Source organism: Sylvia atricapilla, chromosome 3, assembly GCF_009819655.1.
Source record: "Sylvia atricapilla isolate bSylAtr1 chromosome 3, bSylAtr1.pri, whole genome shotgun sequence".
Taxonomy (NCBI): domain Eukaryota; kingdom Metazoa; phylum Chordata; class Aves; order Passeriformes; family Sylviidae; genus Sylvia; species Sylvia atricapilla.
In genome coordinates, this window is record NC_089142.1 from 32,703,380 (window position 1) to 32,726,130 (window position 22,751).

The window sequence follows — 22,751 nt, forward strand, 5'->3', positions numbered from 1 at the left end:
CAATTCAAGGAATTATACAGATTTAGAAGTTAACTGCCCATATCCCATGGAAAATAGAAAGAAGCTACCCTTTAATCAAAGTGGGGTAAATGACCTTGAAATTACAGCAGGGTAACTGTATTTACACCAGTCACTACTTTGGAGTAGCAAGTGTGCTGTAAATCTGCTTTGTAGTTATTTATTCCTTTAGCCATTCCAAATTTACTGAGTCAGCCAGCATTTTGGCTTGGTTAAGGGTAGTGGCATTTGTCCAAGAAGGAAGGGTAGATCACCATCCCTCTTCTCCATGCCACACCACATAAATACGCAGTTATGCAAATGCAAAAAGTATCATTACAAAGGCTGGAAGAATCAGAAGACACAGCAGGTAAGAAACTTAATGGTCACATGCATTTGAGTTCAGCAGAGACAGTTTTTCACAATTCTATATTCTGCCCAAAAATCCACAGTGGTGGTGATTAGGGATGAACCACCTTCCAGCTGAACCAACTCCAGCCTTAGGAATTATTTTTTAATACAACAGACTATATCCAAAACTTTTTTTCCTAGGACCTGTTTTCTGGGTTTAGATTTTTTTTTAATAGAGAAAAGACAAACCTGAGACACAGAATATGTGACCTGCTTGAATATTATAAACAGTCAATGGATGATTGAGATGCAAAAAATCTATTAAATGTGTCACTCACTTTACACTCACAGTTCCGTGTACTCTTTCTGCACCAATGGTGTCACTTGCCAGATATATGTTTGTTGCTACCTCTGGATATGTTTTTGACCAGAGCTGGGGGGGAATGCATTTGGACAGTAACAATGCAGCTCTGGCAGTGATGGCCAAGGAACACAGTAATGAAGGATATAGTTTCTAATTCCACCCATCCTCTACTCACTGCATGCTAAGCAGCTCAAAATATATCTCTTAGTAATCACATTATTCAGAAGGAGTATAAATATTTCCATATTTTCTTCACAAAAGGAATGGTAGAAAGTACTTTATGTAACATGTAAATGAAAATTCATCTAAAAGTTTCTACTTATTTTAGCAGTTTTGAGTTATAATGGTGGCCTGTCTATCAGCAATACTTTGTCTGCAAGTGTCTAACAAATAGATTTTTAACAGGTATCAAGCAATAGCATAATTTCCAAACATTTCATGTTTGCTGTATTTAGTACTTTTAAACCAAATTTTCTCTCCCAAAAAAGTGATGGTTGGTCTTGTAGTTATCATGACTACCCATGCACACAACATTCCTAAATGGAATTGCATGCTGTTTTCTCTCTACCATAGCATTATCTTACCATTTTGAGTATCAGTCAGCACCACAGATTTAATGCAGGTCATGGACAAAAAGCCTATTTTTACTGCTTGCTTCAACCAATATATTCGTTCGTATTTATACACTCTTAAAATGTATTCTTGACTTGGCTCTACTAAAAGTACCATTCAAAAATTTCTGTTTACATTAAAATGATTACTTGATCAAAGGATACCACCAAAAATCCCTTTTACTCCCATAGGGAAACACACATTCTCCTGAATTAGTATTAACAGATATTTAGATTAGAGGACTCCATATTTCAGAAACCAGTAATTTAATGCTCAATATTCTTTCCAGCAGATGAAGAGGTAGGTATATTTCCACACAAGAAAAAATAATAAAACAAAAACCAAACTGTAACAGATACTCAATTAAATCAAGTAATGTCTGAAAAGTCAAACACTGTTCTGACAGCACGTATTTTGTCTGAAGGTATTCTCCAAGGAGGACAAGAAAAGTTGCACATTCTGATTAGATAATACATCATAATTTGAAATTTAATAATTTTCTGGAAAGAAAGCACAAGTATTCAAATGCTACTTCCTTCCCCTCCCTCCCACCCCTGGTGAGAAATGTGGGTGCCTGTATCAATGGTAGTATTAACTTCTGGACTGCTAAACATGGAATCAACTGCAATTCTTCCTTACATTCACCAACACCAGCAGTCTACAAGTTTACACAGAGACCATATGCATGATAATTACATAATTACAATAGAAATTCAACTTTAGTGTTGTTCTTAAAACAATCTTCATAAATAATGAAAATATCTGTGTTCTAGCTCTTCAGTAACCTAAGGTTAATTGGTACAGATAGTGTTTTTTTCTTCCTTTTATAAACCAAACTGGAGGTTCCTCACTGCCAACAATGGTTAAGGCCTGGATCAAGTTACTCTCCTTTTGCTTTTCCCTTTTTCTGCTTTTTTTCCATTTTCCACCACCGCATTGTTTTCTGGTTTGCTTACTCCATTTGCAACAGCACCGTTTGCTATTTTGCCATTCTTTACAGGTTCCTTGGGCAGCTTATATGTCCGATAGTAGAAATTACCAAACAGGAAAATGAAGGTGACAGCATAGAAAATGACACCCCAGTGCATCCATTTAGGGAAAGGACAATCAATATAAATAGACAAGGCTGTGTGGCCAATAGTCACATGGAACTGCACCTGAAAGACAGAAAATGTAGAATCAAAAACATCTGGATATATTCTGTAGATCTGAGCGCATCAATTTATACCAATTCATTAAGTAATGAAAACTGCTGAATTGGGAGGTGCTAGGGAAGCTGTATTTGGCTGTCACATTCATACAGGCACATCTATGCTTGATCAGGAACATCAAATTTATTGTTGTATCTGGCATCAGTTTTCAGAAACAGGAAAATGAGACAATAACCAGCAATCTGGATTTTCTCTATATTTTGAACATATTGTAGTTATTCAGTTCAAACAATCAGCAAGGAAGCATTAGAGTTTAACTCACACAACTATTATCTATGCTGCATTTTTTTTTTTTTTCAAAGTTGCATAAATGCTTCCACCTCCAGGAAGTATTCTAATTGAGGAGTGTGAGGCAGAGAAGAACTTTTGGAAGAAGCAGCATCTAATCCAAAGCTCTGCAAATGCAAATCCACGCAGAGGCAACACCTTTTATCCCAAAAAGAGGAATTTTACTTACCAATTGCAATATGGTCAAATATCGTTTCCACCACAGGTATTTCTGAAATTTAGGGCCACAAGCTGCTAATCCATAATACATGTACATAATGACATGAATAAATGCATTCATCTGAGCTCCGAAAAAAGCTGTCCAGGAACAGAAGGGAAGAGCATCATGTAATTTTTGGAAAAAGAGGATTTTTTTTTTCTAATATTATTTGTATCATGATTTTTAATAGTAAAAATTACAAAGCACAGGACATGTCAGCATTCCATCTCCAAAATATTGAATAGTATAATACAGACCAGGCTGTCAACATGTGCTGACACAAACAGATGTTAATGCAAGTAGTACATCATATCTCCCAGGTAACTACTTATGCCGAAGCTTTTTATAAGATTTTTGTTGAAAAGACATAAATGACATCTATTCCACATGAGTTGTTGTGGTGTTACTGCAACTATTTTTCTAAAGGAATATTAAAAGCTTTATTTGGCAATATGGTATGAAGTACCGGGCTCTGAAGTTAAATCTTTCAAACTGTATTTAAAAGCAAAAGGTTCACTTCTCATCAAGAAATCAAGAAACTTACATGGAAGTCCGAGTAAATAGGCAAAAAAAAGCCTGTACAAAGCAAACCTTGATTCATGTTTGTAAGAACTTAAGGCATTGCCAGGTGAGTTTGTCTAAATTAATAATCTTCAGTTACTTTATTTATGTTTTAAAATATCCAGCATTCTTAAATATGTCAGTGTATAATACAACATTTTCTAGCATGATCCATGTTGACAGTTTCATTTGCATTAAGATCTCTGCTTTGTCAAGATTAGCAGCCATTTAACAGAAACACGTTATATCTTGTTAAGGTATTCTTACACTGACAGAGAGGCTCAAAAATGCTCTAATGTCTAAGATTAGGGCAATGCAGACAATAGCTGCTGACATCAAACAGCTCAGATGCCCGTGTGGTCTGGACTCAGTTGTTCAAATAGGGTGTAGTTTATAATAGACCTGTCTATGTAAGCAATGTGCTATCAACTAGAAAATAGAAGAACACAGATCTATCCACATTTATGCAGTGCTGCTACATAAATGCAGAAAAGCAGCTGCTGTTTTTGCTTTTGCAGGCTATAGGAACTAATAGGTAGTGCTAGAACACCAAAACTTGAAAGAAATTTGAAAACAGTTGCAACTGTTGTATTAAAACCTGCTGATATTTAGCACAAAAATTCTAAAAAGGCAACAAGGGAGTGGGCCTTTTGAGATATCCAGGGAATTTCTAAGCAAGACTGCAAGTAACCATCCAGTCTCCAATAATCTTATTTTTTAGGTGCAGTTGCAAATAAAGATAATGAAATATCTGGTTAAGTACCTGCTTCCTGCGAATTACCTGAGAGAAACTAAAAGGTAGTCACAGACACTAAATTTAAGTATTTCTTCTTTGCAATGTAAGTGGCCACTCAGTACAAAATACCTGGAGTAAATGTGAGCATAAACCCCCCATGCATTAAGCAGTGGTTCAAAAAAATAAAAAACAAAACACCAAACCCAAAATATTAGTTTGGTGTTTATAATATCATATTTTTTGCTTACTATATGGTATTTTCAGTGTTGCAAGCCTACAAAGCACATATCAACTGAAACAGGGCATTTTTCCTGTGCCCTCAGCTCTGCAGAGAGCTTTCAATTTGAGAGACAAGGCTAACAACAGGAACAAGAGTACAGTGTAGGCAATAAAGGGTTTGGCAAGTGCAATAAACGATAATAAAATTATTTGATGGAGGCTTTAGAAAGGAAGCAAGGGGGAAAAAAAGGCTGATAATGAATTTAGACTTGTGCCATTATGAATAGGTTTTGAAAGTGAATTGACAGATTTATTAGCTCACCTCCAATAGAAGGTTTCAGAATTTTATACATGCCGCTTTATAAAAATAAAAGCAAACCTCATACTCATATACAATGCCAAAATAACATCCCCATTGACTTCATTAGATTTGCACACAGAATGTGGCCCACAATTGGATTTTGCAGCTCTCTGTATCTGCAAAAATTAAAGTTAAGCAAGACATACATCTTTCTGCTTCACACAGATATAGATACTTTCGAAGGCAGAACTTCAAGCTTGCATGAGGAAAAGAAAAGAAGTTTTGCAATTCATTAGATTATTGCTCTGCTATCTTTTCCTCCCCCATGTTTCCCACAGAGGGAGACTACATGCATTAATATACATAGTTTTGTATATTAAAAAGTGAAGTCTATAAAATTTTCTTCTATTGCTCCCGAACAATAATAATTCTCCTTTTTGCCTGGTCAAAAGCATATAAGAGGAAGGGAACTCACCTTGTCCACCTGCAACCCACTTAATACCAATCCACCACAAGGTGAACATGGTGAAATGGTGATAGACATGAAGGAAACTAATTTGGTTAAATTTCTTCCTCAGGATGAAGAACACTGTATCCAAATATTCAATTCCTTTAGAGACATAATACCACCATAAAGCAGCAGCTATCTGCAATGATAAACAGAGAAGATGTCAGTTGTAGTGATTCCAAGCTGAATGGAATAAAGTTCTCACCATCTATCTGCTGTAAGAGAAGGATACCTCTTCCTTCCCTAAATCCTGATTAAATGTTGAAGTGCAGTCAAACTACTGACAGTATGAGAACCATGAAAAAATACTCCTTTCATCTATTCTCAACATGGAAGATGATTACGGAAGATTATTCTGAGTCTATTGCTCACGAATCACACCTGTACAAAAGAGCTGATGCAGTTAAAAGCTTTGCCATATCTGAAGAGTTCACCAGGTAAACATGGGAAGTTTGTGTCCTCATTCTCTCCTAAGCTTTGCAGAAGAAGTCTCCTACAGGGCTTCCCCTTCTAATGAGGCAACACTTTGATGTGGTCAGAACAATGAGACAGAAACATTATGATAAAATGAAGTTGCAAAGGTGAAACCTCCAGTACCACAAGCATACGGGTGAAAAGATATCCAGAAAAGTTAGATGCAGTACAGATTTCACATTCCTGATAGCAATATTCCTTCAGCTTCCTCTGGCCTGCTCAGTAACTCCCTCTGTAAAGCAGCATCCCCCCAGTGGCTCTCAGGGACTAGAAAAAGAGACCACAGAAGCCATAAAAACTGAACAAATATAATCCATCTACTCAACAGGGAACTGCTACACACCCGAAATTCTTTTTCTAATCCACCCATCACAGTGCATCTTGCCCAGGATGCAACATAAACAGGGCTTCCTGCTGAAATTAGAATATTGTCAAAGCAAGTAAAGCCCAGAAGCTCTGTGTAGCAATATGCTAATGCTATGATATGGGAGTATGGTGGTGGTAGGGACTCCCTCCCAGATCCCAAAACATAGCAACAAGTCTAGTTTTGGCATTGTAAGTCATCCAGCTTGTTATGCAAGGGTGGGACCAGATGACTCACACAGAGAGTGAAAAAAAAGTTGGAATTGGTACCACCAGCAAGGAGAGCAGGCCATGTCACAACACACCTATTTGTAAGAAGTTGGCCTTGTCTTTCAGGACTCAGTAGATGGCAAACCAGACTTTCTTAACTTAACATGGTGTGAAATAACCCCACCACCCCCTCAATCCCCAGGGAAGACAGAAGAAAATGGAGGTAACACAGGGCAGCTTCCCATCCCAACTCCACACATACTTTCAGGTGAGATAAAGGAGAATCATAAAGAGCTGTAGAGAGCAGTGCTATAGCCCTACATGGTGTTTACCTCCACCTCTCTAAATCAGTGGGAAAGGACAACATCTCTCCATAGACTAAGTTTGTCATAGCCATAATTGGTCTGGTGAACAGTTTAAGAGAAATTTTACAGCAGAAGCAAAAATGCAGAGTAGGAGAAGAGTGCTGCATATCTGCATTGCAGGCTCTGCAATTTCCCAGAGGGACTGCACATCTTACTGACGCCAAAATGCAGCCTTCCATTAATGAACACCCTCTCACTCTCTGGATGTGATTTATCCCACTTCAGGTCTTGGGAAGAAGAGGCAGATTTTTTCACTTTTATACAAAGAGATATTAATATCTAAAGCTGGAGAGAGGCTTAATGATAGAAAAGTGACTCCCACAGATCTTGGAGTTCCCAGGCACACAGGCAAGCTGCAAGAATCATACATATATATATATATGTATATATATATGCATAGATTTCTCAATATCCAGGGAGCAATATCCAATATCTACTTTCTGGGACAGGTAGTCAGGTATTTAATAACACCCACATTGGGGTTGGTCTCACACCCAATGGGTAAGCATAACAGTCCAGCATCTTTTACAGGTCTTTGCTAAAGTTGCACCTCTTAAATAAATTAAGATAAGCATCTTTTCATTTCATAAGTTAATAAATACTTTGGACTGTATATCCATAAAATGACAATCCGGCACTGCAATACTTTAGCTTTTTGGAGGTCCTCCCTTCAAAGAAACTTTTAGAGAACCAGTAGGTCAGTTACAAGCAAACTGCCATAAAATTCTTTTATAAAGTAAATGCACATTTTTGTTAATGAAATAGGGGAACAATAAATCAAATAGCCAATAAGAAAATAGACTATTTACTGTGACACAGAGCAAAATATAAAAATCCTACAAAAATACTTCTGTCTTATACACAAAGTGCTAGAAATTCAGTATATATTCTTGGACAAGTCATTAACACATCTCATGGTACTTCTTTTGAATTACACCTAGCAGAGAAAGCAACTAAAAATAATCTGAAATTTTGATAAAAATGTTTCCCATTATTTAAAAAAAAAACCAGGATTTTTTGAAGGATTATACCAGCTGATTTTGTGTTCCTGTAGATTTTTTTTGCCTGTCAGCTTCTTTGCTCTCTTACTACCATCATATTTTCTACCATTTACTCTCAAACCTGATTTGTTTTGTGTACTTTTGATTTATTTCAGTATTTCCAGAGTGACTTCTGCAGATGTTTTCATCATTAGCTTATAGAAAAAAAAAATAAACAGACGTCAAGTCATTTGCCTGAGGCCATGCATAAAATCAGTGAAAAGGGGCAGAAATAGAGGAGAACAATACACTGATATGTAAGCTATGACAGGAGCAGGTGGATTCTCTTAAACTTCTTTTGCAAAGCATCAGAAGTCATGACCTAACCTGTAGCCTCTGGGCACTGCATGCAGGAAAGACTTAGTTGAAAAGAAAATGAAACATGCATCAAAAAGGCACATTCTTGTAAGGAACAGTACTAGTCACAACTACATATTTTCTGGTAATTTTCATACGTACCAATCTAAATCAGTGAAAACACCAGATGGCACTGAAAGATTACATTACAGCCTAGGATTAAGGGGGTCAACAAGAGGTCCAATCCCATGTTCTCTGCCTGCTGCAGGGTTTTTGACTGGAGGGCTGTTTTATTACAGGACTCTGTTCCTGCACCATTCTTCCTCATTTTGGGTTGGAGACATTTATTCATTAAGGGGCATTAAGGGACAGTACTTGGAAGGTGACGTGAATGCAATGTGAAAAACTAAAATAGCTTTTATAGTGAACTCTTTTCCCTCTTTCAGTTATAGAATTTTGTTTACAGAAGTTGTGAAGTCAAATTTACTGAAGTTTAAAGTATGTCTTTTTCATAAGAGGAAACTAGTCAAGCTCTAGACATAAATATTAACAAGGCCAATTCCAGTTACAATACAGAAAACAATCTCAAGCTCTAGACATAAATATTAACAAGGCCAATTCCAGTTACAATACAGAAAACAATCTCAAGCTCTAGACATAAATATTAACAAGGCCAATTCCAGTTACAATACAGTAAACAATCATTGCTAGGCATCATGATTACAATCAGCACACTTAAAATAAGATCTCGTTCACACAGCTCCATATTCCCAATTCTTCAGAAATGCTAATAAAATAGATGAACTTTGACCTAGGAAACAAGGACACACAAATGTAAGCAGAGGGGGGAAATGACTGCTTACAGACACCAGCATACATTAAGTTTGACATTGTTACAAAATTGTTCACCTCAAATACTGAAGTACAAAGGAGTACTACAAAGCATGGATTTAACATCTTGGCCCTTTGCATTTATTATTTTGACTCAACCAAAAAAGTTTTTGCAAGGTATAGCTGTAGATCCCTCTAAATACTTTTACATAGAGGTTTGTTCCTCCTTTTCTTTCTTGTCTACTAGCAGCATTTTAGTTTTTTTTCATAACAAAACCACTCAGCTTCCTGCCAGCAGTCAGTACAGTGGCTACCTACTACATTCATCAGATAAGCCTTTCATGAAGGAGTTTATTTCAGCAAATGTTTCTGCCACTGGGGAATTTAATTTTCATTCCTGCTTGCTCTAGTTGTCTAGTAGAACAGCCGGGGGAGACTGAATGAGAATAACATGTGTAGGTAGGTTCAAAACAGTAAGCAGGAGTACCAGCTTCTTCAAATTTTGTGTAAACTACCTACACAATTAACCATCAATGAAAACCAGAAGATCGATAAAGTCGAAGAAAATATACAAATACATGGAAAATGATCCCCCTAAAGACTGGCAAAACCAAAGAGGCCGTGTCTGAGAAAGCCTCTGAGCTACAGGTTGCTGTGTTGCTAAACTCTTCAGGGGAAGTGCCACCACATGCCCTTAGACTGTTCCCTTAAAATCACTGGCTTACGGTCTTGATACATGATGTGGGTTGGAGAGGCAGAGAAAGGCATTCTCTGGTATCCAGGATAACCACATATTTTGGGGGGAACTGTTTTCTGGGAGCTCTCTGTACTGTCTTGAAGGACAAAGAATGGTTTCCTGACCCCTTATTTCGATCAACAGCTTTACACAGAAGAGGCCACTCTGTGTGATGGCAATATCACAGTGGCACATTCCAAAAAGTCAGAAACAGAGGCCCTGCCAAGGCTCCTATGTTGCCATTTAGACCACTATATACAATTAGTTTCACATCTCTCAGTATTTGTGTCAAATTTCTAAGCCCCTAATTAAAGTCATATAAGAAGCTCTGCTTTTCAGAGCATGTTCCATAATGCCTTCTGGGCTCAGTGCTGTTTACATGTGAGTTAGTGCCAGTCTTCTTTATCTGAGCAGCACAGGATTTATTTACTCATTCCCTTGCAAAAGTGGTCATTGCATTTGTAATTGATTCTACTGTTGCAGTGCAGCATTTCTCTGCAGAGCAAACTTGGTGCCAGTAAATGCTAGACATTTAGTATCTAGATCTATTAAAAGAGTGTGTGAGATGTGCTAAAACGCTTATCAATTCTATACTCAAAACTGCAAAAACATTTTAAAATTGCTTTGCCAGGTTTATATAATGAAAAATGATGGTGAAAGAAATCTTGAGGAAGTTTGGATAGGATTTTTTGTTGTTGTTGTGGGGTTTGTGTGTGTGTGTTTTTGTTTGTTGGTTTGGTTTGGTTTGAGGTTTTTTGGGTCTGTGGGGGTTTTTTGTTTTGGTCTGACAGTGTCAATAACCAGCATACCTTCCAAATCCAGAGCAAGATATACTGTAAAACAGGACAGAAATGTATCCCAGAATCCTCAGTTAGACAAAGCACATTTGTAGAAAGTATAATTTTCTACTTGCAACTTATTTACCTAAACTGAGAATTCATTCAAAAGAACTACCAGAAAATGACCAAGATAAGAATTTTGACTGATAGCATACTATACAGTTGCTGCAGCAACTTGAGAGGACTCCATTTTCCCTCTTTCCTCAACTCCCCTCAGTTGCAAACTGAACATGCTATGACTTTAAACTTCAGGGATAAGTTTTATGAAATCCACAGATCTGGGAAATAATTTTGAAAGTTTGAAAAAAATAATAAAAAGTCAGGAAGTCAAAAGAATATATATTGCTGGAGCAACCCTTCCTTTCTGGACATATGATATAGCATAAACACATTCTTCAGGTCATTTTGCCTTTATTTCATCATATAATAACACTGTTCTTGTCTTAACAAACAAAATGGATGAGAATTCTTTTGGGCAGGTCTGACCTCTCCACTGCCTCCCGCAAAAGTGCATCTGAAAGTGAGGCTGTGAAGCAGAGTACTTCTTGTATTTAGCTAATAAAAAAATTCTTTCAATCTATACCACACCACTCCTCAATGTCATTCAGCTAACTAAAAGGGCATTCTATTTTGCTAATCTATTAAAAACCCCAAACCTGTCAAGCACTTGCTATACTTTGCTAGATCTTGTTTTTCAACAAAATTTTTAACAGAATCATTCTAGTGACTGACATAGTGGGAGCACTGTATTGGCAAAGGTGAAAGATTGGCAGCTACAGTAAGGCCAGTAAAAATCCACACACAGGGCTGTTCTACAATATCAGCCATTATAAATAAGGTGTAAGACTCAAACCTTTTGTTCTCACTACCACCCCTGCCAAATGCACAAGGTTTTGACTAACACTATCCGTGAACAGCCACCTCCCAGGCAAACATTTTTCCAACTACTACAAACATAACACATACTTTCACTGCATTTTCAGGAACATGTCCTAATCTGTACATGAAACTTGCAAGAACAGCTGAGAGATTCTCAAGTGTCAGCTCTGCTGGAAGATAAGGTTTAGTACATGAGCTAATCAAGAGCATTATGAAAATGAACAAGGATCTGCACTTGGCTTTTAATTTGGATGTTTTCCAAAACCTAGATATTTGAAATCTAAGATTATACAATGAAATGTACTGATAATACATTTGCCAAATGCCAGCAAGACCTCATAAAGCCAAACATGGGTAAAGGAGACAATGAGCTACCTCACCAGTATGGGTGAAGTGGAATCACAAGATGAGATGACAAATCTCACTCACTTTGATCTAGCTGGAACACACCACCTTTCCTGCAGTAACCCTGGTATCCCAAACTTCAGCAAATCTAGGAACCAAAGTGTGTACACAAAGTTTACTCTGGATTGTACAAGTGTGGGTGAAGCCAAGGATGTTATCTTTAAGACTCCCCTTACTTGTAGCAGCCAGATGAAAGTTAGCACAAATATGCTGATGCACTTTGATTAAACCTGCTACATATGATGTAGTCAAACCTGAAGTGAAGATGTAACGGGATACAGTCAGGGCTGACAGCAGCTGGGGAAACTGTTTTCAGAAAAGGCTTAAACCATCATGTAGTACAATATATGACATACATTCATATACAAATACAAAAAAAGAAATACTCACCCTAACTTCATAAACATTATCTGAATAATCCACAGTCTGGCAGACATAGCTGTACCCTCGAGCTCTTGATGACAAGAACAACTGAAAATATTAAAGCCATATATGAGGAGAAATATAATACAGAAAGCACATTTATAACAATTATCAGCAAATTTCTTGCTACATCAAACTTACTTGAACAGAAATATTTAAAATATGCTTATTAGCCCTGAGAATACTTTTGAAGAAAGCCAATATTTAGTACTAATAACCTACTGATACAGACTATTAATTTTTTTCTTATAAATTAAAAAGAAAGTACTCATTTTTCTTGCATGTATCTGCCCAGATAATTAGAGCCTTGTATGACAAATTCCAGTATGATCTTAAGCTATTTGGAGATGAATATTCTTTCTGATGGCTTTAGCTTCAGAAACAGAAAATACCTAATTGCATTCACTACAACTGACAGAAATGCTATTCCCAGTATGGATTCAAGAGAACACTATTCAAGAGACAGAGATTAGATAATTTGGATCTACAACTCTTAACACAGTATAACAATCTAAATCCAGACCATCCCCCCGCCCCAACTAGAACAGCCAAAGCTGAATACCCACTAAACACAATAAGGGAAAAAGGATGGAGAAAAGATCCCCGTTTTTTGCCAACAAAAATGGCCTAAAGCAATTGAAATGCTTCTGTACGGCCTCTCCAAACTCAGCGTGTTGCAAAAACCTGGACAGGAGAAGATAAAATTGACATTTGAGCAAGTTCCCATTGGAAAGAAATACACTAGTCCAGAGCTGTACTAGGTTCAAGTAATATTTCTAATCTTGACATTCATAAATCTTATGATCCAAGAATGGTTAAAGCTAAGTAATCCCACTCTATTAAGGATCAAAGAGAGACAGCAGTGGAGCAGACACAAACTGGGGTGATAGAAAAAGATCTCAAAAAATCCTGTTATGGATAGGCACTGACTACTCTTAACACTAACCTGATTTCCATCTCATTTAGACTGAACTTGAGTGTACTTTGGTGTCTCATCCCGCACACAGCAGTCAAATGCAAAAACAAGTGTTATGCAGGAAAAAACCAACATACCAAACCTTGTGAACCTCTGGACTTATTTGCTGCCCATGTGTTAAAGGAGATAAATGAAAGAACTATCCACAGAAATGATCCTAGAAAATAACTACTGCATCCTCTAAGTCCATTTGCAAACTACTGCAACTAACTGGAACTCCAGTGTGGTCCCACAGAGGCACAAGCACATCCAGTACTAATAGAGAAGAACAGGGAAAGTTTACTTTGCACTGTTACAGAAACCAAGCAATCTCTACTGTGACCTACTGGATAACTCAATCAAGGCTCTCTTGGTAAAAAAGGCAGTAAATTGACTTTACCAAATTGCCCTGAAGTAGAATAAGAAATTAATGATTTTGTGGCAAAATAGGGTCTATTTCATTATGACTTCTGCATGTTCTAAGCAAAATTTGCTCCAAATTTGGACCTCAATTTGAATTCAGCGTATGAGTCCTGCACTAGACTTGCAGTGCTTTATGACTTACTATTAAATATATGCTACCACAGATGAACAAAAGAGTTTGCCATCAGGATGGTAATTTGAACAACTTTTAAAGGCATTTCAGGTTCAAATTCTGTTCTCAGCAGTGTCTGGAAACTTTACAATTGCTCACAAAATACAAACACTACCATTTTCCTCATAATGACTTCATTAAAATTCATGTGAATTACAAAAGTGGCACAGTGGCACTGTAAACTTTGGAAGTAGAAATTGCCTTGTTACAGGGAACAACTGAAACTTGAACACCTTCTTCCTACCAGTCCCTACGATCAAGAAAAGACACTGGAAGTGCTGTATCCATTGCCTTAACATCCCCTGAATAACAACCTACCATTAGGAGAGAGCAGGAAACTAGAACCTCTGTGTATAAAGTTATAAGCTCTCAGCATATCAATAACAAATATGTGTTTGCAGTCCCACTCATTTTTATGTTAATTCAATGACTTGGAAATGCTACAAACACACAGCCTATAAGGAACATAGGTCTGAAAATTATTTGACCGCAAGTTTGGTAAAATTCAGCTTATGGCTAAAACAAACAAGCTTAAAAGAATATGTGAAAAAGACAAGCATGGCAGTAACACTGCAGGATTAATTTCAGGAGTTTCAGTTTTAGCCTGCCAAGATGACTGGATTTAATCTCTTCCTTCAACTATGCTTTCATGTCAGCATTAAATTCTTTTGTATGTACTTGTTGCACTTTATTACCTAGTAGTGGAATAGTCCAAGAAATGATTTAGACAAAATGATGACTAAGGTGTGATGGCTAAAATTTTACTAAATCATGTCTTAAAGAGAGGCTGAAATAATTTTATGATTAATGATTTTATACTAGGAGCTCTGGGAAAAGATCAAAATGCAGATCATCATCAGATAAGCCATTTTTTCTTGGCAAAAGTACAGAAAAGACCAGACAGTTCTGCAATGCTGTAATTTTAACTGCTCTGTTCATTTGCTTACTTCTAGAAACAGATTTTGCAAATCTATGATCAGAGGTCTTCCAGGAAGACAGCTCCTGATCCACACGAGCAGTCACAGCAGCATAAACTCAGTCATATTCTGTACAGCTATCCTTGAATAATAATTACCAAACTGTTAAGTAATCCCACTTAGCTACTGCTACACAGCTGATCCACTGCAGTGTCACTATTCATTTCTACAGTCCAGAAAATCCAGCAAAGGAAAAACGCAGCAACACTGCAATTTATTACAAGTAGCATACTCAGAACATTGCAAATCAAATATTAGAAGTCTGTATCCATTTATTTTTATTTAAAGATATAGTTCACTTCATTTTTATTCTTAAAGATAACTAACTGACAAGATACTTTTCCTCACTATAGAAACAGACATCGGAATTTCTAAATATTATAAACACACAAAAGCATAAACAAACAGCTGAATTTCTAACAAGATATATTCTGATACCCCTTAGGATTATTAAGATGAAAAAAAAGTAACAGTTACTGGAGGTAGATCTACAGATTTTACTCTCTCCAGTATTTTAGATTAACATAAATCTAAGAAAAATTTGGAATACCTCAAATACATATTCTCTCTATAGACTCATTTAGTGCAATTATTCTCAAACAGAAACCTATTTATAGAAATACTCACCTCCAAGGCAAACTTATCTTTAAAAGCTTGTGCAAAACACACTCTCAATAGACATCAAGAATATGCAACATCATTTTCATTTTGACAAACTTCAGTAAGAATTCCCTTTTGCAAAAGGGCATACATACCTCTTTGAAAATGAAGAAGTTGAGCAGAACCATTCCAAAGTTGTAAACAACCAACAGGAAGCGTAACTGGAAGGGCTCTCTCGTCTTCATCCACTTGGGGCCCAGCCAGACAGTGAGGAGATAAATAGTGCTTATGGTCAGTGTTGGAAATGGAGACTGCATCAAGGGCCAATCATCAACACGTTTGTCTGGGGGAATGAAGCAAACAGAAGTCATCAGCAAGGTCTGAATAAAATATATTCCATCACTACTTTGAGCATTGAATTTGTTAAGTATTATTTTCTCCTGGAATAGCTGCATCAGATAGTAGAAACACAATGCACTTATTCTTTCTAGGAAGGTTAAAGAAAACAGTTTTTAAAAAAACCCCACTATATCACATTATCTCACAGAGAGATTCATTATGTCATTCAAGCTCTATTGCCCAGTTCTACAATCCAAAACAATAAAGCAAACAGTCACATGAGCCCAAACACAGATCAATCCACTAATCACCCCAAACAAATTTTGCCTATGATGAATAGTGACTGCAGTGGCAGTATAACCAAATATTCAACACCACTGCAAATTAAAGATACACAAATTTAGCAAAATATTGATAAAACCTGTAGCTTTTATTTGTTTCAAATCAGGCACTAGAAAGTCTCCTATCCATTTTATATAGGTTGTATGATGATAACCTCTGCTATTTGATGTAGGTCAGTCTCATGTTTCAGAGAGAATACTAACAGTGTTACCAGAAAACAACCAATAAAAGTTCTAAAGGGATAGTTCTAGGCAATCTGTGCTGCCACATGAAAAACAATGGTTTTATTTACAGTCTCCTTCAGTGACTCACAGCATCCAGTTACATTAGACGTATTTCAGAGCTGAGAATATGCTATATTAAGTTCTGGATCAGTATGAAAAAAGCAGTCTTAGCCTGATGAACCAGTGACATCTAGGATTAGAAGACAGCCCTGCTAGAGGAGGGAAGCAAGACTGCAGTGACACCTCCTTACTGAGTGCCTGTGTTGTCCCATGTGTCATGTGTCCCCCCCTCCCCTGAAGGCTAACAGCAAGTTGCAGCAAGAGATAAAAGGTAACTACTTCATAACTATCAGAAGTTCAGATACTGAACAGCTCTATGATACCAACTGGATTATTTTCCAGATACTTAGGCCAGTTACAGCTCACATGGAAATCACATCACAAGGCTCCTTGGGAAGCTCAAACATCTGAAACACCTGCCTTCAGTCAAGTTTGGGCAAACTCACAAATGCAGCTGCCCAGAGGCTTAACTAGAGGACTAGTTTCTTTCCGAGAACTGTAAGTCACACCCCATGACAGCAATCAAGAAAATGAGGAAAGTACAGAACAGTGCTACACTTCTTTCTTGTTTCCTTTGTTGTACTTCAGGCCATAAATTAGAACCTAATTTTAGGAACAAATTTCATGAGGTCTTCTATATCTAACAAACAACAAGTACTGTGATCTAGGGAAAGAGAGCATGCAGAACACAGTTTCTTCTTACTTCCAGATGATTTAACAATAATTGAACTGCACATTTCCAAGATGCTAGGAGGCCTAAATAAAAATGGAAAAGAAGAAAGAGAAACCTAACCGCTTTCATTAGGGTTGTTAATACCAGAGGAGAAAATTCATCCTAATGCACGGCAACTTCAGGAAAGGACACCGATGCTGCCAGAATGATGGGATTCAGCACTGTGGCCAGAGACACCAAAATAAGCCAAGGGCAAGACAGGGCAAGGACTACAGGAAGGAGTGTCAAAAAATCAGATAGATCAGCTGTAGAAACACAGGCAATAAAAAAGGACCTAAACAGAGTGAGAGAAGATGGTTACCACTTAACTTTTCAGCAAGCTCCTGAAACCACACAGAAAACCACCTATTGAAGTTGAAATCATTACTGCATTGCAATTGTTACACTCTGATATCCTTTACCCTTTAGTTCATTCTTGCCTTTAGTGATTGCTTTGCCAATCTGAATTGAAAAACCCAAGATCTTTGCCAATCTGAATTTAAAAACACAAAAAGAGAACCTCACCATCTACTGGGTAACAAGTAATAGGCATGGACTCATCATGAAACAAGAAGAAAGGTGTCAGTTAAGTGACAGCTCTGGGAATAGTGAGTGAGTGACATGTTTTTATCAAATCCAGATCTCCCTACACTGTAGTGTACAAAGAGGCATGAGACACAGTCACTTTCCCAGTTTTCTTGCCATAAGCAATATAAAGAGGATAAAGAGGAAAAGACATATTACAGAATCTGTCTTCTATTTTCTAACACAGTGTTTCATGGTATCTTACACACTAAAGTGGCAATACAAAGAAATGTGAAAGAGCAATGTTTGATTTTTAGCCAGGAGGTGAATGTTACCAGACATTGCTGAAAATAGGAAATCATGACCTATTCCAGATTTCTTTTTGTGCCAGGAGACAAAGATTTCTACACTCCTAGATGGAAGAATGAGGATTCTCTACAGGGTGAAAGAAAAGACAAAGGGACAACTAATGTTAAAACCCAGCTGCAAGTAGGCTTTGCCTCACATCTCATCAGCACCGTAAACAATTCTTCCACCTACTTTCCAGAAATACTACAAATTGAAGAACTTCACTGGAGAAAACCAAGAGATATATTTCATTAACTCTGACAACTACATAAGAGCACCTGAGAAGCTGCCATTACTCTTCCATACCATGGTTTCAGCCTGTTACTATCCCTTTCCAAAGGGTTTTAGGTCAGTGATTCACCACATCTCAGAGAAGTCTTGAAGTATTTACAGGAAAAACATGTATTACTGATACAAACCTTGTATCAGTAACACTGCTCAGGGAATCTACCACTGCCATTTTGGGGGCCTGACCTCTCCTAGAACAAGTAATTACACTTCAAACACAAAATGCTCTATGAGAGAGAACACAGCAGACAGCTCAGTTCTGGAGTACATCCTGGCCAAAACAGTAGAAGAGTCTATTCTACTGTGCTAACTTACAAACATCACCTTATGTTTATTTTGAGGGCGTCTAGGAGCCTCTGCACATGATTATTTTTAACTAGTACTGTGGCATCAGAAAACATGATACTATTAATAACAAAACATTTTCATCACAGGAACTCTCCTGGATAATGCAAAGTAACTTGTTGCGTTCCTCAGTCAACTCTGTGTATCTTTCTTATTGCACAGAAGGTATTACAAAACCAATTTCATTTTTGTTTACCTGACAAGCCTGCTTGTCCATATTCTATACAGAAAACCCAGTAAAATGCAGACCCTCGCTTCAAACTTCTTTTCAAGAGAAGCTCTCTTTCAAACCAAGATAAATTCACTATCTTAAGTCATCTGCTCAAGTGTCAAACATTCCAAGCTACTCCAACACCTTCCTCCCTCCCATTCCCCAACCTGTTTCAGCAAAACCAGCATAATTTTGTGTCCTACTTACTAGCAGGTGCTGATGAGCACAAAAGATTTCTGCAAATTACAGAGAACTGTGATTACTTAAGGGGATATATGAGTGCATTAAATCCTGCAGTACTTCACACGGAATAGGAACATTTTTACCTCAAAGATGAAATAAGCTTGAAATAAAAAGGCCAGCTCCCTGAATTAAAAAAAAAAAAAAAAAATCCCTCCAACTGCTGTGAAGCAAAAAGACCAATGCCTTTACCTGATTAGAATTGACAGAGATTGACTGAATCTTTCAGGGGATTAATGCGTTTGTCTTTCAAATCCCAAGACCCAGATTCTAATTCGATCACAAATAAAATGTCTGCTGTGGTGGCACAGCCTGTAGTACAGTGCTCTTCTGGTAAGGTTGGAAAAGATTTAGAACAAACACTTCACAGCAAAAATGAAACCAGCCTAGACTAAGGCATCTGCTAACATGTTCCTGACAGAAAACTACGGTTATGTAAGGAAATAGTAGGAAATATGCATACACACAAGGCTTTCCTGTCATTTTGTGTATATACATTCTAATGTTTCACTTTGCAAAGACAAAACCCCGAAGAACTTACATCTATATATTTATATGTATATATATATATATTATATGCAAGTATACATATTATTTATATATATATATAAATAATTGAAATTGCCCTGAGGTACCTACCTCTGCAAGAAATTCTTTTTATGGGGAAATTAACAAGAAATACACACATAAACCCCTTTGACTTCTTCCTTCAAAGCAAGAAGAAGAGCAAGACCAGTGAAAAAGACTGAATATCCTGCCTTTGGCAACGTCCAAAGAGGACATAATTAACCTATACTGAAATATGAATGGGAAGTGAAGATGAATTTCAATAAGTAAGGCTGCAGGGATGGTGTTCTAGCATTAAAAATCACAAGAAACTTTTGACAAGCATACTGTAATTGTTTTAGTATGCAAGCATTTCTGTTAAACATGGTTCAGCATTTCCTTTCTGATAGAGAAAATTTTAGATGGTTCAATTTGCTGCAGTTTACTTAGCCTATGATCAATTTTTCTTTCCCCAAGAAGTACAAACCTTAAAAATAAGCAAAAAACTGCATAGCAGTCACTTTTATATTCACCTAGAGAAATCCTGAAACAGTACAATAGTGATTATCTCTGCTTTTAAAATCAGTTTTAGAGAAAATATTACATTACTAAAATACATGATTATTTTAATTCCGTCTGTTCACGCTAGGTTCAAAATAAATACTTAAAAAAATATCTTTTTTTTTTGTTTTGTTTAACAACATATGTATTCCTTAGCTATAAGGTCAGTACTAACTAATTTATCTGAAGAGACTTTCAAAGTTATTAATAGCTATTGATACTATTCTCAGCGCAAAGACACTTACAGTGCCAATCCAGCACATCCATCTGTCTCATTACATTTCTAAAGACACTGCAGAAATGACAGTGAGCATTTAAAAGTGGTTCTGTGAGAGCTCTCTGCAGATCACCTTCATTTTAACAAAAGTACTCTCAAAGCCAACCTCAAGTTTAAGAAAGATTTCCTTAAGTCAAATTTTAACTCCGCAATATAAGGAAGGCAAAGCAGTATTACCTAATTGGAGTACTGTTCCATGAACCACTGTGTTTTAATTATCTAAGAATTTCCCACATGGTGTTACTTCCATTACCACGATAATTGAAATAATTACAAAATGAAAGCACATACAACATAAAAAACCAGGTGAGAAACATAACTTCAGCCATCTTAAAATGTTTACAAAGTTTTCACACTAGACCCCTTCTGTGATTTTAGTGCTTTAGTGCTCCCCTCCCTCCTCCTTTTCTTTCTGGCTACAGATAAATATACAGTATACTTCTCTCCAACTTTTTTATTATAAAGTGAATATAAGATTCACTCTGGCTACACAACCACTGCAGACTGTATCCGTTGCAAGTAAACTTGAATAAGTATCTACCTGATTAGACCCTATGCTTTTAAACTAAACTGAGTAATGCATCAGAATAATTTAAAAGTAGATTTAGTGTTTGCAGTTTGCATAAATTTCAAGAAAAAAGCTCAGTCTTTAACTAACTAATACCTCGGAAAAAACAGCTGAAGCTATAAATAAAGCCTTTAAAACAGTACATGACTAAATGGGTTGCAGAGTTTGAAGACTGATAATGAAGCAGCATTGCAGAGCGAAAATTGAGAGGCCATTTATCTTTGGACTGAAAACCTATAGAATTAAATTTTTTTTATTAATTTACTATTATTTTAATAGAGCTATTCATATGGCCCCAAATGATTTTTTTCTTTTAGGTCATCATTGCTTGAATTAACTTACCTGCTTTGCTATTGATTATTCATTGCACAAGTTGCACTCTAATCCTCAATTTGTGGACTTACAGAATCATTAAAGTTGGAAAAGACCTTCAGGATCATTGAGTCCATCCTATGACTGAACACACCACCACATCAATTAAACCATAGCACTTAAATGTCATGTCCAGTCATTTATTAAACACCTCCAGGGATGGTGACTGCACCACTCTATGGGGCAGCCCATTTCATTGTCTAACCACACTTCCAGTGAAGAAATTATTCCTGATGTCCAAACTAAACTTCCTCCCATACAGGTTGAGGCTATTTCCTCTTGTCCTGTGGCTAATAATCTCAGTTTATAAAGTTTTGTGTTTTTTTTTTTTTTTTTTTTTTTTTTTTTTTTTTTTTTTTTTTTTCTTTTTTTAATGAGAAATCCAGTAATAGCAGGTTGAAGCTATTGCATGAATTAAAATGATATCTCTATAGTCTTATCCATGTTTCAGGCAAAAGAAAAGTCCATGTCCCCTTAGGAGGGATTGTGCAGACAGATTGCAGCATGAAAGCAAAATGATTGGGACAAAAAGAATGGCCAGCTTATGCTTCTCTCATCTATCATACTTGGCAATGTCTCCAGTCTTCTGGCACTATGGGTATTTCTAAGGACAGGGTCAAAGATACCTGTACCTAGCTCAGAAATTATCTAGTATCATCTACAAAGCAAAGATCATAATGCTTTCATTAACATATGTATAAGCTAAGAGATCTTAGAAGAATTTCCCATTTTAGTTCAGGATATGTCTTTTTAGAGGCAGCAAGCCTGGTAGAACACATAGCAGCTTGCTGTAAGATGTTAACTAGACCCACTGCATAAAGTTGTTCTCTACAGTCAAAGAAATTAAGATTAAACTTTAACTAGTTCATTATAATTTTCTTTCCTAGACTCATCATTTTTTCCTTGCTCATTTGGATACTTTTGAACGGTTATCAGGCCTCTCACTAGTTGATTTTTTTTTTAATGCTTTTAAAATCTTCCTTAAAGGAACACTTAATCTCATTCACCTGAAGGCATGTTTTCCAATCATAGAATCATCTTCATGGCTCATCTCTGGATACTCTACAAACATTTAAATCAGCCTAGCATTGGTTTCTCAGGAACCAGTCAAGCCCCTGCTGCTTTATCACACAAAAAATTCTGTATTATCATAATGTCACAGTATCTGTGGTGATAGTGAATGGCAAGAAAACAAGGATGTGAGAATCACAGAATGGCCTGGGTTGAAAGGGACCTTAAAGATCATCCACTTCAAACCACCTTGTCATGAGCAGGGACACCTCCCACTAGAGGTTGCTCAGAGCCCCATCCAACCTGGTCTTGAACACTCCCAGGGATGGGACATCCACAGCTTCTCTGGGCATCCTGTTCCAGTGCCTCACAACCCTCTTAGTAAAGAATTTCTTCCCATGAATGATATTGGTAAACCTAAGGATGACATGCACAGGATGCTATAT

General features: G+C 36.9%; 1 protein-coding gene across 1 annotated transcript in view; it reads right to left on the bottom strand.

Moving 5' to 3' along the window:
• Positions 1-1,573: 1,573 nt before the first annotated feature.
• The window catches only part of ELOVL4 (ELOVL fatty acid elongase 4), a 33,501-nt gene continuing 12,323 nt past the window's right edge, over positions 1,574-22,751 (bottom strand). Inside the window, exons 2-6 of the mRNA XM_066315063.1 lie at positions 15,492-15,679; positions 12,177-12,257; positions 5,315-5,486; positions 2,993-3,120; positions 1,574-2,481 (exon numbers count right to left, since the gene is read on the bottom strand). Coding sequence (XP_066171160.1) covers positions 2,200-2,481; positions 2,993-3,120; positions 5,315-5,486; positions 12,177-12,257; positions 15,492-15,679 — 851 coding nt within the window. The 3' untranslated portion in view covers positions 1,574-2,199. The remainder of the gene's footprint in view (positions 2,482-2,992; positions 3,121-5,314; positions 5,487-12,176; positions 12,258-15,491; positions 15,680-22,751) is intronic.